Source organism: Polypterus senegalus, chromosome 2, assembly GCF_016835505.1.
Source record: "Polypterus senegalus isolate Bchr_013 chromosome 2, ASM1683550v1, whole genome shotgun sequence".
Lineage (NCBI taxonomy): Eukaryota > Metazoa > Chordata > Cladistia > Polypteriformes > Polypteridae > Polypterus > Polypterus senegalus.
Genome location: NC_053155.1, coordinates 206525054 through 206539119, shown reverse-complemented (window position 1 = coordinate 206539119; position 14066 = coordinate 206525054). Strand labels below are relative to the sequence as shown.

At 39.0% G+C, this 14066-nt stretch overlaps 1 protein-coding gene across 1 annotated transcript in view; it reads right to left on the bottom strand.

Moving 5' to 3' along the window:
• Window positions 1–11327: 11327 nt before the first annotated feature.
• tab3 (TGF-beta activated kinase 1 (MAP3K7) binding protein 3) overlaps window positions 11328–14066 on the bottom strand; it is an 80210-nt gene continuing 77471 nt past the window's right edge. The window contains exon 7 of the mRNA XM_039745210.1: window positions 11328–11888. Coding sequence (XP_039601144.1) covers window positions 11740–11888 — 149 coding nt within the window. The 3' untranslated portion in view covers window positions 11328–11739. The remainder of the gene's footprint in view (window positions 11889–14066) is intronic.

Sequence of the window (14066 nt, the reverse complement as noted above, 5' to 3'; positions counted from 1 at the left end):
CAGCTCTGTAATAGACGTTAAGCCATCTGTAAGCTTAGCGCCGATTCTTCAAAACGCGTTTAAAGAACATTGAAATATCTTCGTAGTACATGTTTAATTATTCTATCCTTCACGACACTCCCAGTGAAGAATATAGATTATTTAAATGAAGTTAAAGTTTTGTCTGTATAATTTAACAAACATATTTTGCTGCATTTCACCTTAAAAATGATATCGTCATCATATGTAAATACGCGCTTCATAAAGTGGCCCAGGTTGTGAGATATAACTGTAGTGCAAGTTTACAGTGGGGTGATTGTACTTATAAGTACAAACCGTTCTACAAGGAGCAATTGATTGAGTGCATTTAAAGTTCTTGGGATTAAACTGTTTTGAACCGCGAGGTCCGTACAGGAAAGGCTTTAAAACATTTTGCAGTGGCTGAGACAGCGTGTCCTTAAAGCTGTCTACCGATAATTCTCTTTGCGATCAGCTGCTGCTGTGATTCACACTCAGATACAGTGATATAAATACTCCGAGTCGTGCAGTGAGAGTAATATGGAAAAAGATGATCCGCTGTGGCAACTCCTAACGGGAGGAGCTGAAAGAAGAAGAAGAAGAAGGAGAAGTGAGAGCAGTTATGGTATTTGGAATACTATGGCTATTCCCTGGACCATTATATTGTTACGAGTTAATTACAATCAGATGCATTACACTAATAAACAATATGCGGTTAGTTTCTGTGTATTTATAAAGCCGCGTCATGAAAATAATGAGTAACCACACAAGAACAGTACCACTGCTTTGACGCTGGGTGCCGCCAGCGGAGAACTTGTGTTCGACAAGGCATGAGGTACCGTGGAAAAGTACGTAGCATTACGGCAAGTGTAGGTTTTATACATCGCGATTTGAACGTTGAAAAGTTCTTACGCAACATTTCTGTGCGTACGCACCGTTTATACATGAGGCCCCTGGACTGTCACATTTGCTGGTAGCAGTGGGATGAGCCAAGGAGGTGAGGACTGAAGAACAGGAGAAGAAACAGTAAGTGGGTTAGGTGTCTGACTGTTGGAAGAACCCATGGACTCAAGTCAGACAAGGACATTTTAAGATTTGAACTTTTTTTATGGACATTTACTTACTGCTAACTTTTACTGTCATTTTTTTTTTTTTTTACAATTTTTTAATTATTATTTTAATTATTCAAGGAGCAAAGTTATCCAACACCCATATCACCCATGTGAAAAAAAACAGTACCCCTCTCTAGATTTAATCCTTCTGTTTACAGCAACTAAATGCTTATTATACTTTAATATCAGTCCTCCACATCACTGTTGAAGAATTTTAGGCCATTGTTCTTTGCAGATCTGCCTTAATTCAGACACCTTTACAGATTTGCATGCATGACGTGCTTGTTTCAGGTCTTGCCACAGTATCTGTTTTTTTTTTTTTAATTTTTATTTATTAATTTTATTACAATCAATACATAGCAATCAAGTTTTTACAAAAAAAGAATTATGCTAAGAACAGATCGATCCCCACCCTTGAGAGAGAGAGCAAGCCAAACGGTGTAAAATTTAAGGCTTGTAAAATACCTAAATCAACAAATTCTCTGTGCTTTATAAACTTATTTTAAAATATTACTGATTAGATCCTGCCATGTTTTGAAAAAAGTCTGCACAGATCCTCTAACTGAGTATTTGATTTTTTCCAATTTTAAATAATATAACACATCAGTTTCCCACTGACTTAAAGAGGAGAGTTTGGGTTCTTCCAGTTTATCAGAATAAGTCTGCGTGCCAACAGTGTAGTGAATGCAATCACAATTTGTTTGTCTTTCTCCACTTTAAGACCCTCTGGAAGAACCCCAAACACAGCTGTTAATGGGTTAGGAGGGATTGTGAGTCCAAGACTGTCTGAGAGGTAATTAAAAATTTTTGTCCAGAATAATGTTAATTTGGTGCAGGCCCAGAACATGTGACCTAGTGAGGCTGGGACTTGGTTGCAACGTTCGCAGGTTGGATCATGCCCTGGAAACATTTTGGAGAGTTTTAGTCGAGACAGATGTGCTCGATATATAATTTTGAGTTGTATAATTGTATGCTTTTGCATATGGAGCTTGAGTGAATTCTCTGCATTGCTACTTTCCACTCCTTTTCTGATATATTAATTGAGAGGTCATTTTCCCAGTGTCCTCTTGGATCTTTGAAAGGAAGGGATTGTAAAATGATTTTATATATTGTAGAGATGGAGTCTAATCCTTGAAATTGAGCAATAATTTTTCCAGCGTGGATGAGGGTGCAAGATGAGGAAAATCTGGAAGGTTCTGTTTAACAAAGTTCCTGATTTGAAGATAGTGAAAGAAATTTGTAGCTGGAATGTTAAATTTGGAATGTAATTGTTCATAGGATGCAAAGACGTTGTCTATATAAAGATCTCTAAGCAAGTTAATTCCAAATTTTTCCAGATATTAAAACTGCATATGTTTGTGAGGGTTGAAAGAGGTGGTTCTCTTGCAGGGTGCCACAGAAAGAAGCTTCTCCGTCTTAAAATGCTTTCTACATTGGTTCCAGATTCTAAGTGAGTGGAGCACAATTGGGTTATTAGTGTATTGCCGATAACGTGTGTTTATTGGAGCACAGAGCAGGAATACAAAGAAGTACTGCAGGATTTTACTTCTATTGTGGTCCAAGCCTGTGTATGTTCTTCTATTTGTGTCCAGGTTCTTATGCCTGTATATTTGCTGCCCAGTAATAAAACTGGAAGTTAGGTAGAGCCATGCCGCCTTCTGCCTTTTGTCTTTGTAGGGTCGCTCTTTTGATGCGTGGATGTTTAGAATTCCAAATAAATGAGGTTATTGTTGAATCTAATTGCTTAAAAATGATTTATTAATGTATATTGGTATGTTTTGAAATAAAAAAGGAGCTTAGGAAGAATATTCATCTTAACAGTGTTAATTCTTCCAGCTAGTGTGAGATGAAGGGTTGACCATCTATGCAAGTCTTGTTTAATTTTTTCCATACAGACGTTGATATAGAACTTTATGTTTACTTGTAATGTTTACCCCGAGGTATTTAAACTGTTCTGCAATGATAAAAGGAAGGGTGTCTAATCTAATATTATATGCTTGAATTCACGGAAAGAGTACACTTTTATTCAGATTAATTCTGAGACCAGAGAGCTTTTGAAATTCTGTGAGTGCTGCTAAGACTGCAGGCACAGAATTTTCTGGGTCCGATATATACAGTACCATGTCATCTGCATATAATGAGATTTTCTGTTCCAGTCCTTCTCTGCTAATCCCCTTTATCTGATCAGTATTTCGACAATGTATTGCCAGTGGTTCAATGGCAATTGCAAACAGCAGTGGTGACAAAGGGCATCCTTGTCTTGTGCCACGTTCTAGTTTAAAGTAGTCTGAGCAAATGTTATTGATGCAAACTGAAGCTTCTGGGTTAGTATACAGTAATTTAATCCATGCACAAATGTTCGGGCCAAACCCAAACTTCTCCAAAATAGTAAAAAGGTATTTCCATTCAATCATGTCGAATGCTTTTTCTGCATCCAATGATAATAATATTTCTGGGGTGTTTGATTTAGTTGGTGAGTATATTACATTAAACAGGCGTCGAAGATTTGAAGATAAGTGTCGGCCCCTAATAAATCCAGTTTGGTCTTGTGATATTACTGAGGGGAGCACTTTCTCCATCCTTCTAGCTATGATTTTAGAGAGTATTTTAACGTCGTTATTCAGAAGTGAAATTGGTCTGTATGATGCACATTGTAATAAGTCCTTATTTTGTTTTGGAAAGACAGTGATTAGTGCTTTCACTGTCATTTTTAAAGTTCTTATTCTTTCTTTGTCCTGGCTTTAAAAAGGAAGGCTTGAGTTTTGTTTAAAAATGGGGTTATTTTAGTTCATTTATTATTTATTTGGTTTTAGTGCAGTGTAGGGCCACTCCAAAGACCTGGGCCACCAGTTGCTCTGGGGCGAGATGCACACATATATGTACAGTACATCCGGAAAGTATTCACAGCGCATCACTTTTTCCACATTTTGTTATGTTACAGCCTTATTCCAAAATGGATTAAATTCATTTTTTTCCTCAGAATTCTACACACAACACCCCATAATGACAACGTAAAAAAAGTTTACTTGAGGTTTTTGCAAATTTATTAAAAATAAAAAAAACTGAGAAATCACATGCACGTAAGTATTCACAGCCTTCGCTCAATACTTTGTCGATGCACCTTTGGCAGCAATTACAGCCTGAAGTCTTTTTGAATATGATGCCACAGCTTGGCACACCTAACCTTGGCCAGTTTCGCCCATTCCTCTTTGCAGCACCTCTCAAGCTCCATCAGGTTGGATGGGAAGCGTCAGTGCACAGCCATTTTTAGATCTCTGCAGAGATGTTCAATCGGATTCAAGGCTGGGCCACTCAAGGACATTCACAGAGTTGTCCTGAAGCCACTCCTTTGATATCTTGGCTGTGTGCTTAGGGTTGTTGTGCTGCTGAAAGATAACCCGTTGCCCCAGTCTGAGGTCAAGAGCGCTCTGGAGCAGGTTTTCATCCAGGATGTCTCTGTACTTCGCTGCAGTTATCTTCCCTTTATCCTGACTAGTCTTCCAGTTCCCGCTGCTGAAAAACATCCCCACAGCATGATGCTGCCACCACCATGCTTCACTGTAGGGATGGTATTGGCCTGGTGATGAGCGGTGCCTGGTTTCCTCCAAACGTGACGCCTAGCATTCACACCAGAGAGTTCAATCTTTGTCTCATCAGACTAGAGAATTGTGTTTCTCATGGTCTGAGTGTCCTTCAGGTGCCTTTTGGCAAACTCCAGGTGGGCTGCCATGTGCCTTTTACTAAAGAGTGGCTTCCGTCTGGCCACTCTACCATACAGGCCTGATTGGTGGATTGCTGCAGAGATGGTTGTCCTTCTGGAAGGTTCTCCTCTCTCCACAGAGGACTGGAGCTCTGACAGAGTGACCATTGGGTTCTTGGTCACCTCCCTGACTAAGACCCTTCTCCCCTGATCGCTCCGTTTAGATGGCCGGCCGGATCTAGGAAGAGTCCTGGTGGTTTCGAACTTTTTCCACTTACGGATGATGGAGGCCACTGTGCTCATTGGGAGCTTCAAAGCAGCAGAAATTTTTCTGTAACCTTCCCCAGATTTGTGCCTCGAGACAATCCTGTCTCCGAGGTCTACAGACAATTCCTTTGACTTCATGCTTGGTTTGTGCTCTGACATGAACTGTCAACTGTGGGACCTTATATAGACAGGTGTGTGCCTTTCCAAATCATGTCCAATCAACTGAATTTACCACAGGTGGACTCCAATTAAGCTGCAGAAACATCTCAAGGATGATAAGGGGAAACAGGATGCACCTGAGCTCAATTGTGAGCTTCATGGCAAAGGCTGTGAATACTTATGTACTTGTGATTTCTTAGTTTTTTTATTTTTAATAAATTTGCAAAAACCTCAAGTAAACTTTTTTCACTTTGTCATTATGGGGTGTTGTGTGTAGAATTCTGAGGAAAAAAAATGAATTTAATCCATTTTAGAATAAGGCTCGAACATAACAAAATGTGGAATACATGATGCGCTGTGAATACTTTCCGGATGCACTTGTTACACTGCTCACAAAAATTAAAGGAACACTTTTTTTATTGGGCCTGGCATGAAATCAATTAAACCTGTCTTATAATTTTCTGGTTGGTTAAGCAGCTGAGGTCATTGTTAATCACTTTCAGCTGTATTGGTGTTCATGGACTTAACGACAGGTGCACTAAAGTGGCAACAATTAGAAAACCCTCAAAACAGGACTGGTTTTACATGTGGAGGTCATTTCAAGTTTCTCCCTCTTGATCTTTTTTGGCTGGTTTTCCACTCGTGCTAGTTTTGGCTTGAGTAATTATCTCTACTGGCAGTACGAGGCGATTCCTTAACCCTACAGAAGTTGCACAGGTTGTCCAACTTCTCCAGGATGGCACATCCACACGTGCTGCAGCAAGAAGGTTTAATGTGTCTCCCAGCACAATCTCCAGAACATGGAGGAGATTTCAGGAGACTGGCTGTTATTCTCGGAGAGCTGGACAGGGCCGTAGAAGGTCCTCAACCCATCAGCAGGACCGATACCTGCTCCTTTGTGCAAGGCGGAACAGGCTAAGCCCTGCTCGTGCCCTACAGAATGACCTCCAGAGGGCCACTGGTGTGAATGTCTCTACCCAAACAATCAGGAACAGACTTCATGAAGATGGCCTGTGGGCCCGACGTCCTGTAGTGGGCCCTGTGCTCACTGCCCAGCACCGTGGAGCTCGACTGGCATTTGCTCAAGAACACCAGAATTGGCAAGTCCACCACTGGCGCCCTGTACTTTTTACAGACGAGCAGGTTCACCCTGAGCAGCTGTGATAGGCGTGAAAGAGTCTGGAGAAGACAAGGAGAACGATATGCTGCCTGCAACGTCGTTCAACATGACCGGTTTGGTGGTGGGTCAGTGATGGTCTGGGGAGGCATATCCATGGAGGGACGCACAGACATCTACTGCATAGGAAATGGTGCTCTGACTGCCATAAGGTATCGAGATGAAATCCTTGAACCCATTGTCAGACCCTACGCTGGTGCAGTAGGTCCTGGTTTCCTCCTAATGCACGACAATGCCCGGCCTCATGTGGCAAGAGTATGCAGGCAGTACCTGGAGGATGAAGGAATTGAAACAATTGAATGGCCTTCACGATCCCCTGACTTAAACCCAATAGAACATCTGTGGGACATTATGTTTCGGTCCATTAGGCGCCAGGTTGCTCCTCAGACTGTACAACAGCTCAGGGATGCCCTCATACAGATCTGGGAGGAAATGCCACAAGACGCCATCCGTCGTCTCATTAGGAGCATGCCCCGACGTTGTCAAGCATGCATACAAGCTCGTGGGGGCCACACAAGATACTGAAAAGCATTTTGAGTAGCAGAAATTACGTTTTTGAAAAAATGGACTAGCCTGCCACATCTTCATTTCACTCTGATTTTAGGGTGTCTACACAATTGTCTACACAATTCTCTGTAGGCAGAAAACTTTTATTTCCATTAAAAGACTTGGCATCCTTTTGTTCCTAAGACATTGCCCTGTCGTTATTTGTATAGATATCCAACTTCATATTGAGATCTGATGTATCTATAATGTGTTTCTTTAAAGTGTTCCTTTAATTTTTGTGAGCAGTGTATATTGTTTACATATACACATACATATATATATATATATATATATATATATATATATATATATATATATATATATATATATATTTATATATATATATTTATATAAATACACAAATATCGTGGAATATGATTCTTTATTGGCGCCGGCCCAACACAGACTGACACCAGAGGCACGTATAAAAAAAAAACCTTTTATTGTCTTCACCGGTGGGGCATGTCTTCCACGTGTCCCACCAGCACAGCACTGTCCCACAAGTACAAAAACAGCAACACAAAAGCACAAATCACACTTCTCTTCACCACCACTCCTCCCGAATCCGGCCTCCGAGTAGGGGCTGCAGACTCCTTTTATAGCCCACCCAGAAGTGCTTCAGGTGAGAATTAACCTAATTAAGGCTGCACTTCCGGGTGTTACAGCCCATATGGGCTCAGGAAACTGTGCAGCTCCCCCCACGGAGCCCAACAGGGATGAGCTCCGGTGTTCCACAATTGTGGCCCCGATACAACCCGGGGGGCTGCCAGCAAGTGTTCCGGGGGACGTAGTGTGCATCCTATGGCTGCTTCCCCGGATCCAGTGTCAAAGGCGTGTCCCGGCCGTCTGCCACAATATACATATATATATTTCTATATTATAATAAAACAAATCTTAACTTCTTAATGTTTGTGCAAAATTTACCCTTAACAAGTTTTCATCAGTTTCTCTTGTGTTCTTGATGAACTCATTTTAAAATAACAGTCTCGATCCACTGGACTAATTCCCTTCATAATTTTAAACACTTCAGTCATGTCTTCTCTCAATCATCTTTTGTTAAACAGAAAAGGCTCAGCTCTTTTAGTTGTTCCTCATAATTCACCCATGAAGTCCAGGAATCAGACTAGTTGCTCTTCACTGGACATTTTCTAATTTCTATATTACTTGCACTTACAGATGTTGTAAATAAAAAATGTACTCAGTACTACAATGGTAAGTCAAATTTGCGCTCATTTATGTAGCACCTCTAGTAAACTGAAAGCAGTTATAATACCAAAATTATGAAATTCTTATGTCAAAGACAGTGTCAAATACAAATTCATTTCACACCATTGGGAATGGTGAGGCGGAGAGATGCCATTTAGAGCTTCACCTAGGGTAGCAAAAATGTCAGTGGCAGCCATGATTATTAGCATGTATTTCTGACTGTACAATCCAAACACACACACACTTTTATTAACATACAGGTGTTTGTTTATTTGTTATGCTAATACATGTTATTATGTACATATAAATAAAATGTGTTATTATTATAAAAGTGGACTTAGACAACTGAACATTTTAGAGTGGTAATGTACTACGGGAGGCAAGGCTCTGGGCCCCCATATCTGATTACTCCTATTTTTTTGGTTTTCTGATCCATAGTTGTTTAGCCCAAGTTAAGATTTTAACAGACATAAAGAGGAGAATGTGTATGTTTAACAGTTTCCCCAAGATGGCCTACTTTAGTAGTGCAGCTGGCTTGATTATTTCTTGCAACGGTGCATCTAAAAACGACATGCATGAAACTTGTGGTGTTTGGACTCCATGATTCTGTACATCTTCACCAATATAAACTATTTTATCATATCGATAAGCCGCAGAATACAAACTCGGATGTTAGAGTTCATTTGTGCCTTCATCAATTAGATTAACCAAGAGCTAAACAAAAAATTAATGCATAGCACTGACGTACTTTTTGTAAATGACCACTGCCTTACTGCATTGTTTTGATATTTCTAATCGGATGAAGTTTTGTTGTTTAACATAAATGGCTAAAGAAAATGTCCATGTGGGGTCATAAAATTTCCATTACCTTTAAAGTGCACCAGATCTGGTAAAGTACACAAATACCATCAAGAGTCTGGACATCTGGAAGAAAATATTTGAGAAACGGGGGTTTAACACATAAAACAAACCAGTAGAGTCGGCTCTTATTACATTTATTATGGAAAAATAACAACCACCATAATAATCCTATCTAAGTAAGGTATCACACATGCATAGCCTTTGCTGCCTTTGTACAATTCAAAACAAGTCTGTAATGGAATTGATAGTAAATGACATAATCTCAACCCAAAATGAAACAAATCACAAGTTTAAAAGTCATCAAAACAAACACAAGTACAGGCCCGAGTTTAATCTAATGACAAACATATAAAGTCATATTAAAATAATAAACCCGGACTCTTGCTTATAGTCCAGACAAAGTTTTAAGTGCAAATAAATGAAAACAAATTTACAGGGTCAGACATAGTGCACAGCTCCCAGTGTACATTTATTGTGAAAAACTAAATTTAAAACAAATGACACAATCTTCATCAAAACCAAAATAGCCTTTTACCTCAGACATACACATAGAAAACAAGTTGAAGAAAGCAAAGTGATGCTGACAAAACACACAGAATATTGTATTGGCACAGAACAAAGAAAAATGGGTACCCTGAGCAAAAAGAAAAAAGCCGCAACCCCTGAATCCAATGCATGACATGGCACCACCAAAGTAACCATGTGCGTGAATGACTTGCAGTGGGCATCACCATGGGGATCTGCTATTCTCTTATGTTTTTCAGGTCTGCACACACTGGTATTCTCACAGCCACAATCTGTTAACAGTATTTCAATTTACTTAGCTTATGGTTTACAAATCAACAGCAACTGCAGAAATGTAAACTACGTCAACTTCAGGATGCAATCTGGGGGTTGGAAAGCTGCAATCAGAGACACATTGAATGAAATGAACCTTCAAATTGTACGATTTCTGGCTATCTATTCGTATAACGCTTGGCCACCGCATAAGTAGCAGAGGTTGGGTGTTTTGTTCTTAGCTGTAGGATACCACGGCCTGAACATCTGCCACTCTGTCCCTTTATTATTAAGTCGTGATCACAGACTGCAATTGTAGTGCTGCTGTTGAAAACACCCATCCTGAAGTTTTAGCCAAAAATAAAAGTCTACTTAAGGTTCTTATCCACACATACACACATTTTACAATCGGTTTTTGTACTGTACACATGCAAAACAACAAGGGACTCAAATGAACAGCAATAATTATCTGAGGCGCTTTTGAATTTTACAAAGGCAGGGGCACCTTTTGTAAAAGGAGACCAGACACCCTATTTTGCACACATTCACATATTATTCACACGTTATTCTCACTCAGTTGCCCAGTAGGACAAGTGGTTGTTTATTACTGTAGCTGTCCAAGGCATCTGAGTAATACATCACCTTTTTTAAGGATACAGTATAGCAGAAATATGCATAAAAGTACCAGTAATATATTTTTGCTCTTTGTTCAATAGTTAACACTCCTCATACATATTTATTATATAAAATACGCCTTGTGCAATTTCATATGCTTAAATCATACATCTGCTTTCAACAATGCTGCAGCCAGGTTTATTATTCATGTGCAAATAAACCAACAGCAGCATCAAACAGATATCTGTGTTCTCATACTTTTCTTTAAGCTGTAAACATTACAGTGATTCCTCCTCCCATCCTTTCATAAAATGGAAGCTTAAAGGCCAGCATAACAGGAAGCAAACAGTTGTCAACCACTATCTTCTTCACTGCCAAGTCAATAGTCCTGAGCGAGGTTTTCAGATCTAAGTTTACTGCACTGTTGCACTAGCAATAATAATAAAAAAAAAAAACAAAAAAAAAACTAATTCATAAAATGCACATTATTTCTAGAACGAAAGATGCCTGTAGAACACTGCTTGGTGAAGACTACAGATGTTTGCATACAATGCAGCTTCTCCACTCACTCCCCTTAAAGACTGGTGGAACTGGTAGTACATTTTCCTCTCAGGACAGCATGCAGTAAAGTTTGATGGTCTCTATTTTGAATTTAGAATTAAAGGAATGATTTACAGTTGTAACCATGATATAAATGGGCAACATTTCAAGGAACAAGCAACTGGGATTGTTTAAGAACCTTGGATTGTATATTTTTAAATATAAGGCGCATAACTATTATCTTACCATTGAGAGGAAAAAACAATTACTTCATAATTTAAATTGTACAGATTGCAATTTACCCTGAAGAAAGCAGCAAGTATGAAGGTTAAGTCTTTCTTGTTATTTCCCCATGCAGGCATCATTGTGATTTTTTTTTTTTAAAACAACAGCCACAGTTCAATAATTCAAGACTTTTAAAACAAAAAACTACCTGTTTGTTTTCCTGTCCATGTAAGTCGCTGAAAGGAAAATGTGAATAAAAGCCTTTCATTCAGAAAAGGGTCATGAAAAGAACCTTACTTTACATCAGGATTCTCCTTTTCAAAATGCATCAGCTTTCTTCACATTCAATTACATATTCATAGGAATGCTGGGAAAGTTAAAACAAAATAAATAAAAAAACATGTCTTCCTTTGGCGCTCTTCCTGAAGAGCCTTCCAATATTGAAGTTGACATGCAGCTTCTCTGTTCATATCCCATATAGCTTTGTGGAAATGGGTGCATTCATGTCCGTTTCCTTCACCCACCTCGAGCCACCCTGATGTTGTCCTTTTTTCTGTTCAGGTGTATCGTGGCATTTCACACTGCTCACATCGGTTTAATGCTGGGTGGTTCAGGAAAGTGCAGCTCTCACAATTCCAATGGGCCCCTTCAAAGTCTTCATCTCTTGGCTGCTGGACAGCAGGGGCTTTAGCAGACGACGGGTGCCCTGCCAATTGCATTTCATGAAATAAAAAAAACAATAAAGAAAGAAAATAAGGTAAATGACTTTTTGTTTTAACTTTGGACTCTGTACTCCATGCCTGAGACTAAATCAACCAAGAGTACACAAGAAGTACAGGGTGTCCATAAAGTCCGTGTGCAATTTAAAATTGTATATGTGATAAAAAGAATTTGTAAAACGGATTAGAAAGCTTGATGTATCTAGTTTTTTTGTTTTTAGAAGTTTTATTTTTGCTGTATTTGGGGAACTGAAAATCCACATGAGTCTGCTGAACATGAAAGAGATTCTCCCAAAGTTAATGTGTGGTGTGCTTTGGGAAAAAGTCATAGGACCATTCTTTTTTGAAGGGCGTGTTGTTAATGATGATAACTATTTAGAAATGCTGCAAAATTACTTTATTCCTCAACTTGAACAATTAGGACTGATAGAGAATACAGTGTTTCAACAAGATGGTGCTCCTTGTCACTTTGCTTTGCATGTTAGACGGTTCCTACATGAGAAATTCCCTAACAGATGGATTGGCAGAGGTGGACCATTTTCTTGGCCTCCACCGTTAGCCAGATTTGACTCCATTTGATTTCTTTTTATGGGGACATGTGAAAAGTAATGTTTATTCAACCAAACTTCGATCTTTAGAAGACTTGCAAGCTAGGATAACGGATGTGATTGCTGGTATTGCTGAAAACCAGCTTGAAAATGTTTTCTGAGAACTACAGAATCTTATTGTGAATTTCCCCTTGTGATTAATAAAGTATCTATTATATTAGTAATGATGGTGGACATGTGGTTCTTCTTTCTAATCCTTTTTACAGATTCTTTCTATCACATATATTTCTAAAGTTACAACTATTTTAATTTGCACATGGGCTTTTATGGACACCCAGTATAAGTAAAAAGTTTAGGAGGAAATATGAATAGTAAAACTATACCATGATTTACCAATATTGATATCCTAAAAATAATCCTGTTATCAGGACACACCATTTGTACCCAACAGTTCATTACAGAATTCTTTTCCCCATGAAGGGAGTGTTTACTCTTCATTAGCAGCTACTACCTGCTTTAAGGCACTCATATGCAATGTTTCCCACACATGCTGTATGTACATAATGGCAAAAAACACCCTGCGGATCTGTTATTTTTATCTTTAAAAGGTAGTCATCTGTCTCTTTTTTTTTCCTGCTTTCTCTATTGAATCAACCAAAAAAATTAGTTATGTCAACAATGGTGTATAAGAAATTAGTACAATAAGGCTCAATGCAAATCCTGAGTTTTACGTTTACTCAGAATTTTTTGGAAACAGCAAATGACATATTTGATGAATTTTTAATTTCTTGATACGTAGCTTCACTTTCTCCAAGTTATTTTCCTTTTGTCTAGTCTGTTCTATAACCCACTGTAAAACAAAAAGTACTATAATTTCATACTATTACTATTAGTGGTTGGCACATCTGATAAGAATTACGGTTCACCGACAAAAGCGCGATAGACATATGCGCCCCAACAAATCCGCGACCGACAAACCCGCTAACTGGTTTTCGACAAATGAACGCCGACAAAATCATCATGACAAAAACGCGAGAGAGGCCGAGACAGTGGGACGCCCTTGCTGCAATTTTTCCTACATATGCAGGGCGTGATCTTAAGGACTATGTGCGTGCCGTGCTGATGGCATGCCGCATCTCATAATATTGACTTCTAAAATAAACATTATTATATATGCTTTAAACTGGTAATTCATATTTAATTAAACTTTCGCGATCTTGTCGGCGCACATATGTCTATCGAGCAAATGTCGGGTCACAAGAATTACATTCTATAATAAGTTTCTTCCCCCATACGGAATAAGGGAAACACTACTTTGGGTATCTGAACTCATGTGTACCATTGGGCATTTCCACTAGATGTCATCAAAGATCCATTAAGCCACCTGAAGTTACAGCAACGTTATTTTTAAGATCAGCAATCCAGAGGCAGTGAATACGGTAAAAGAAAAACAAAGTATTTCAATTATGAAATAAATGACTAATCTCCTATGCAGTATTATTATTCACCTTATCTATACTAATAAAAGGCAAAGCCCTCACTGACTGATTCACTCACTCATCACTAATTCTCCAACTTCCCGAGTAGGTAGAAGGCTGAAATTTGGCAGGCTCATTC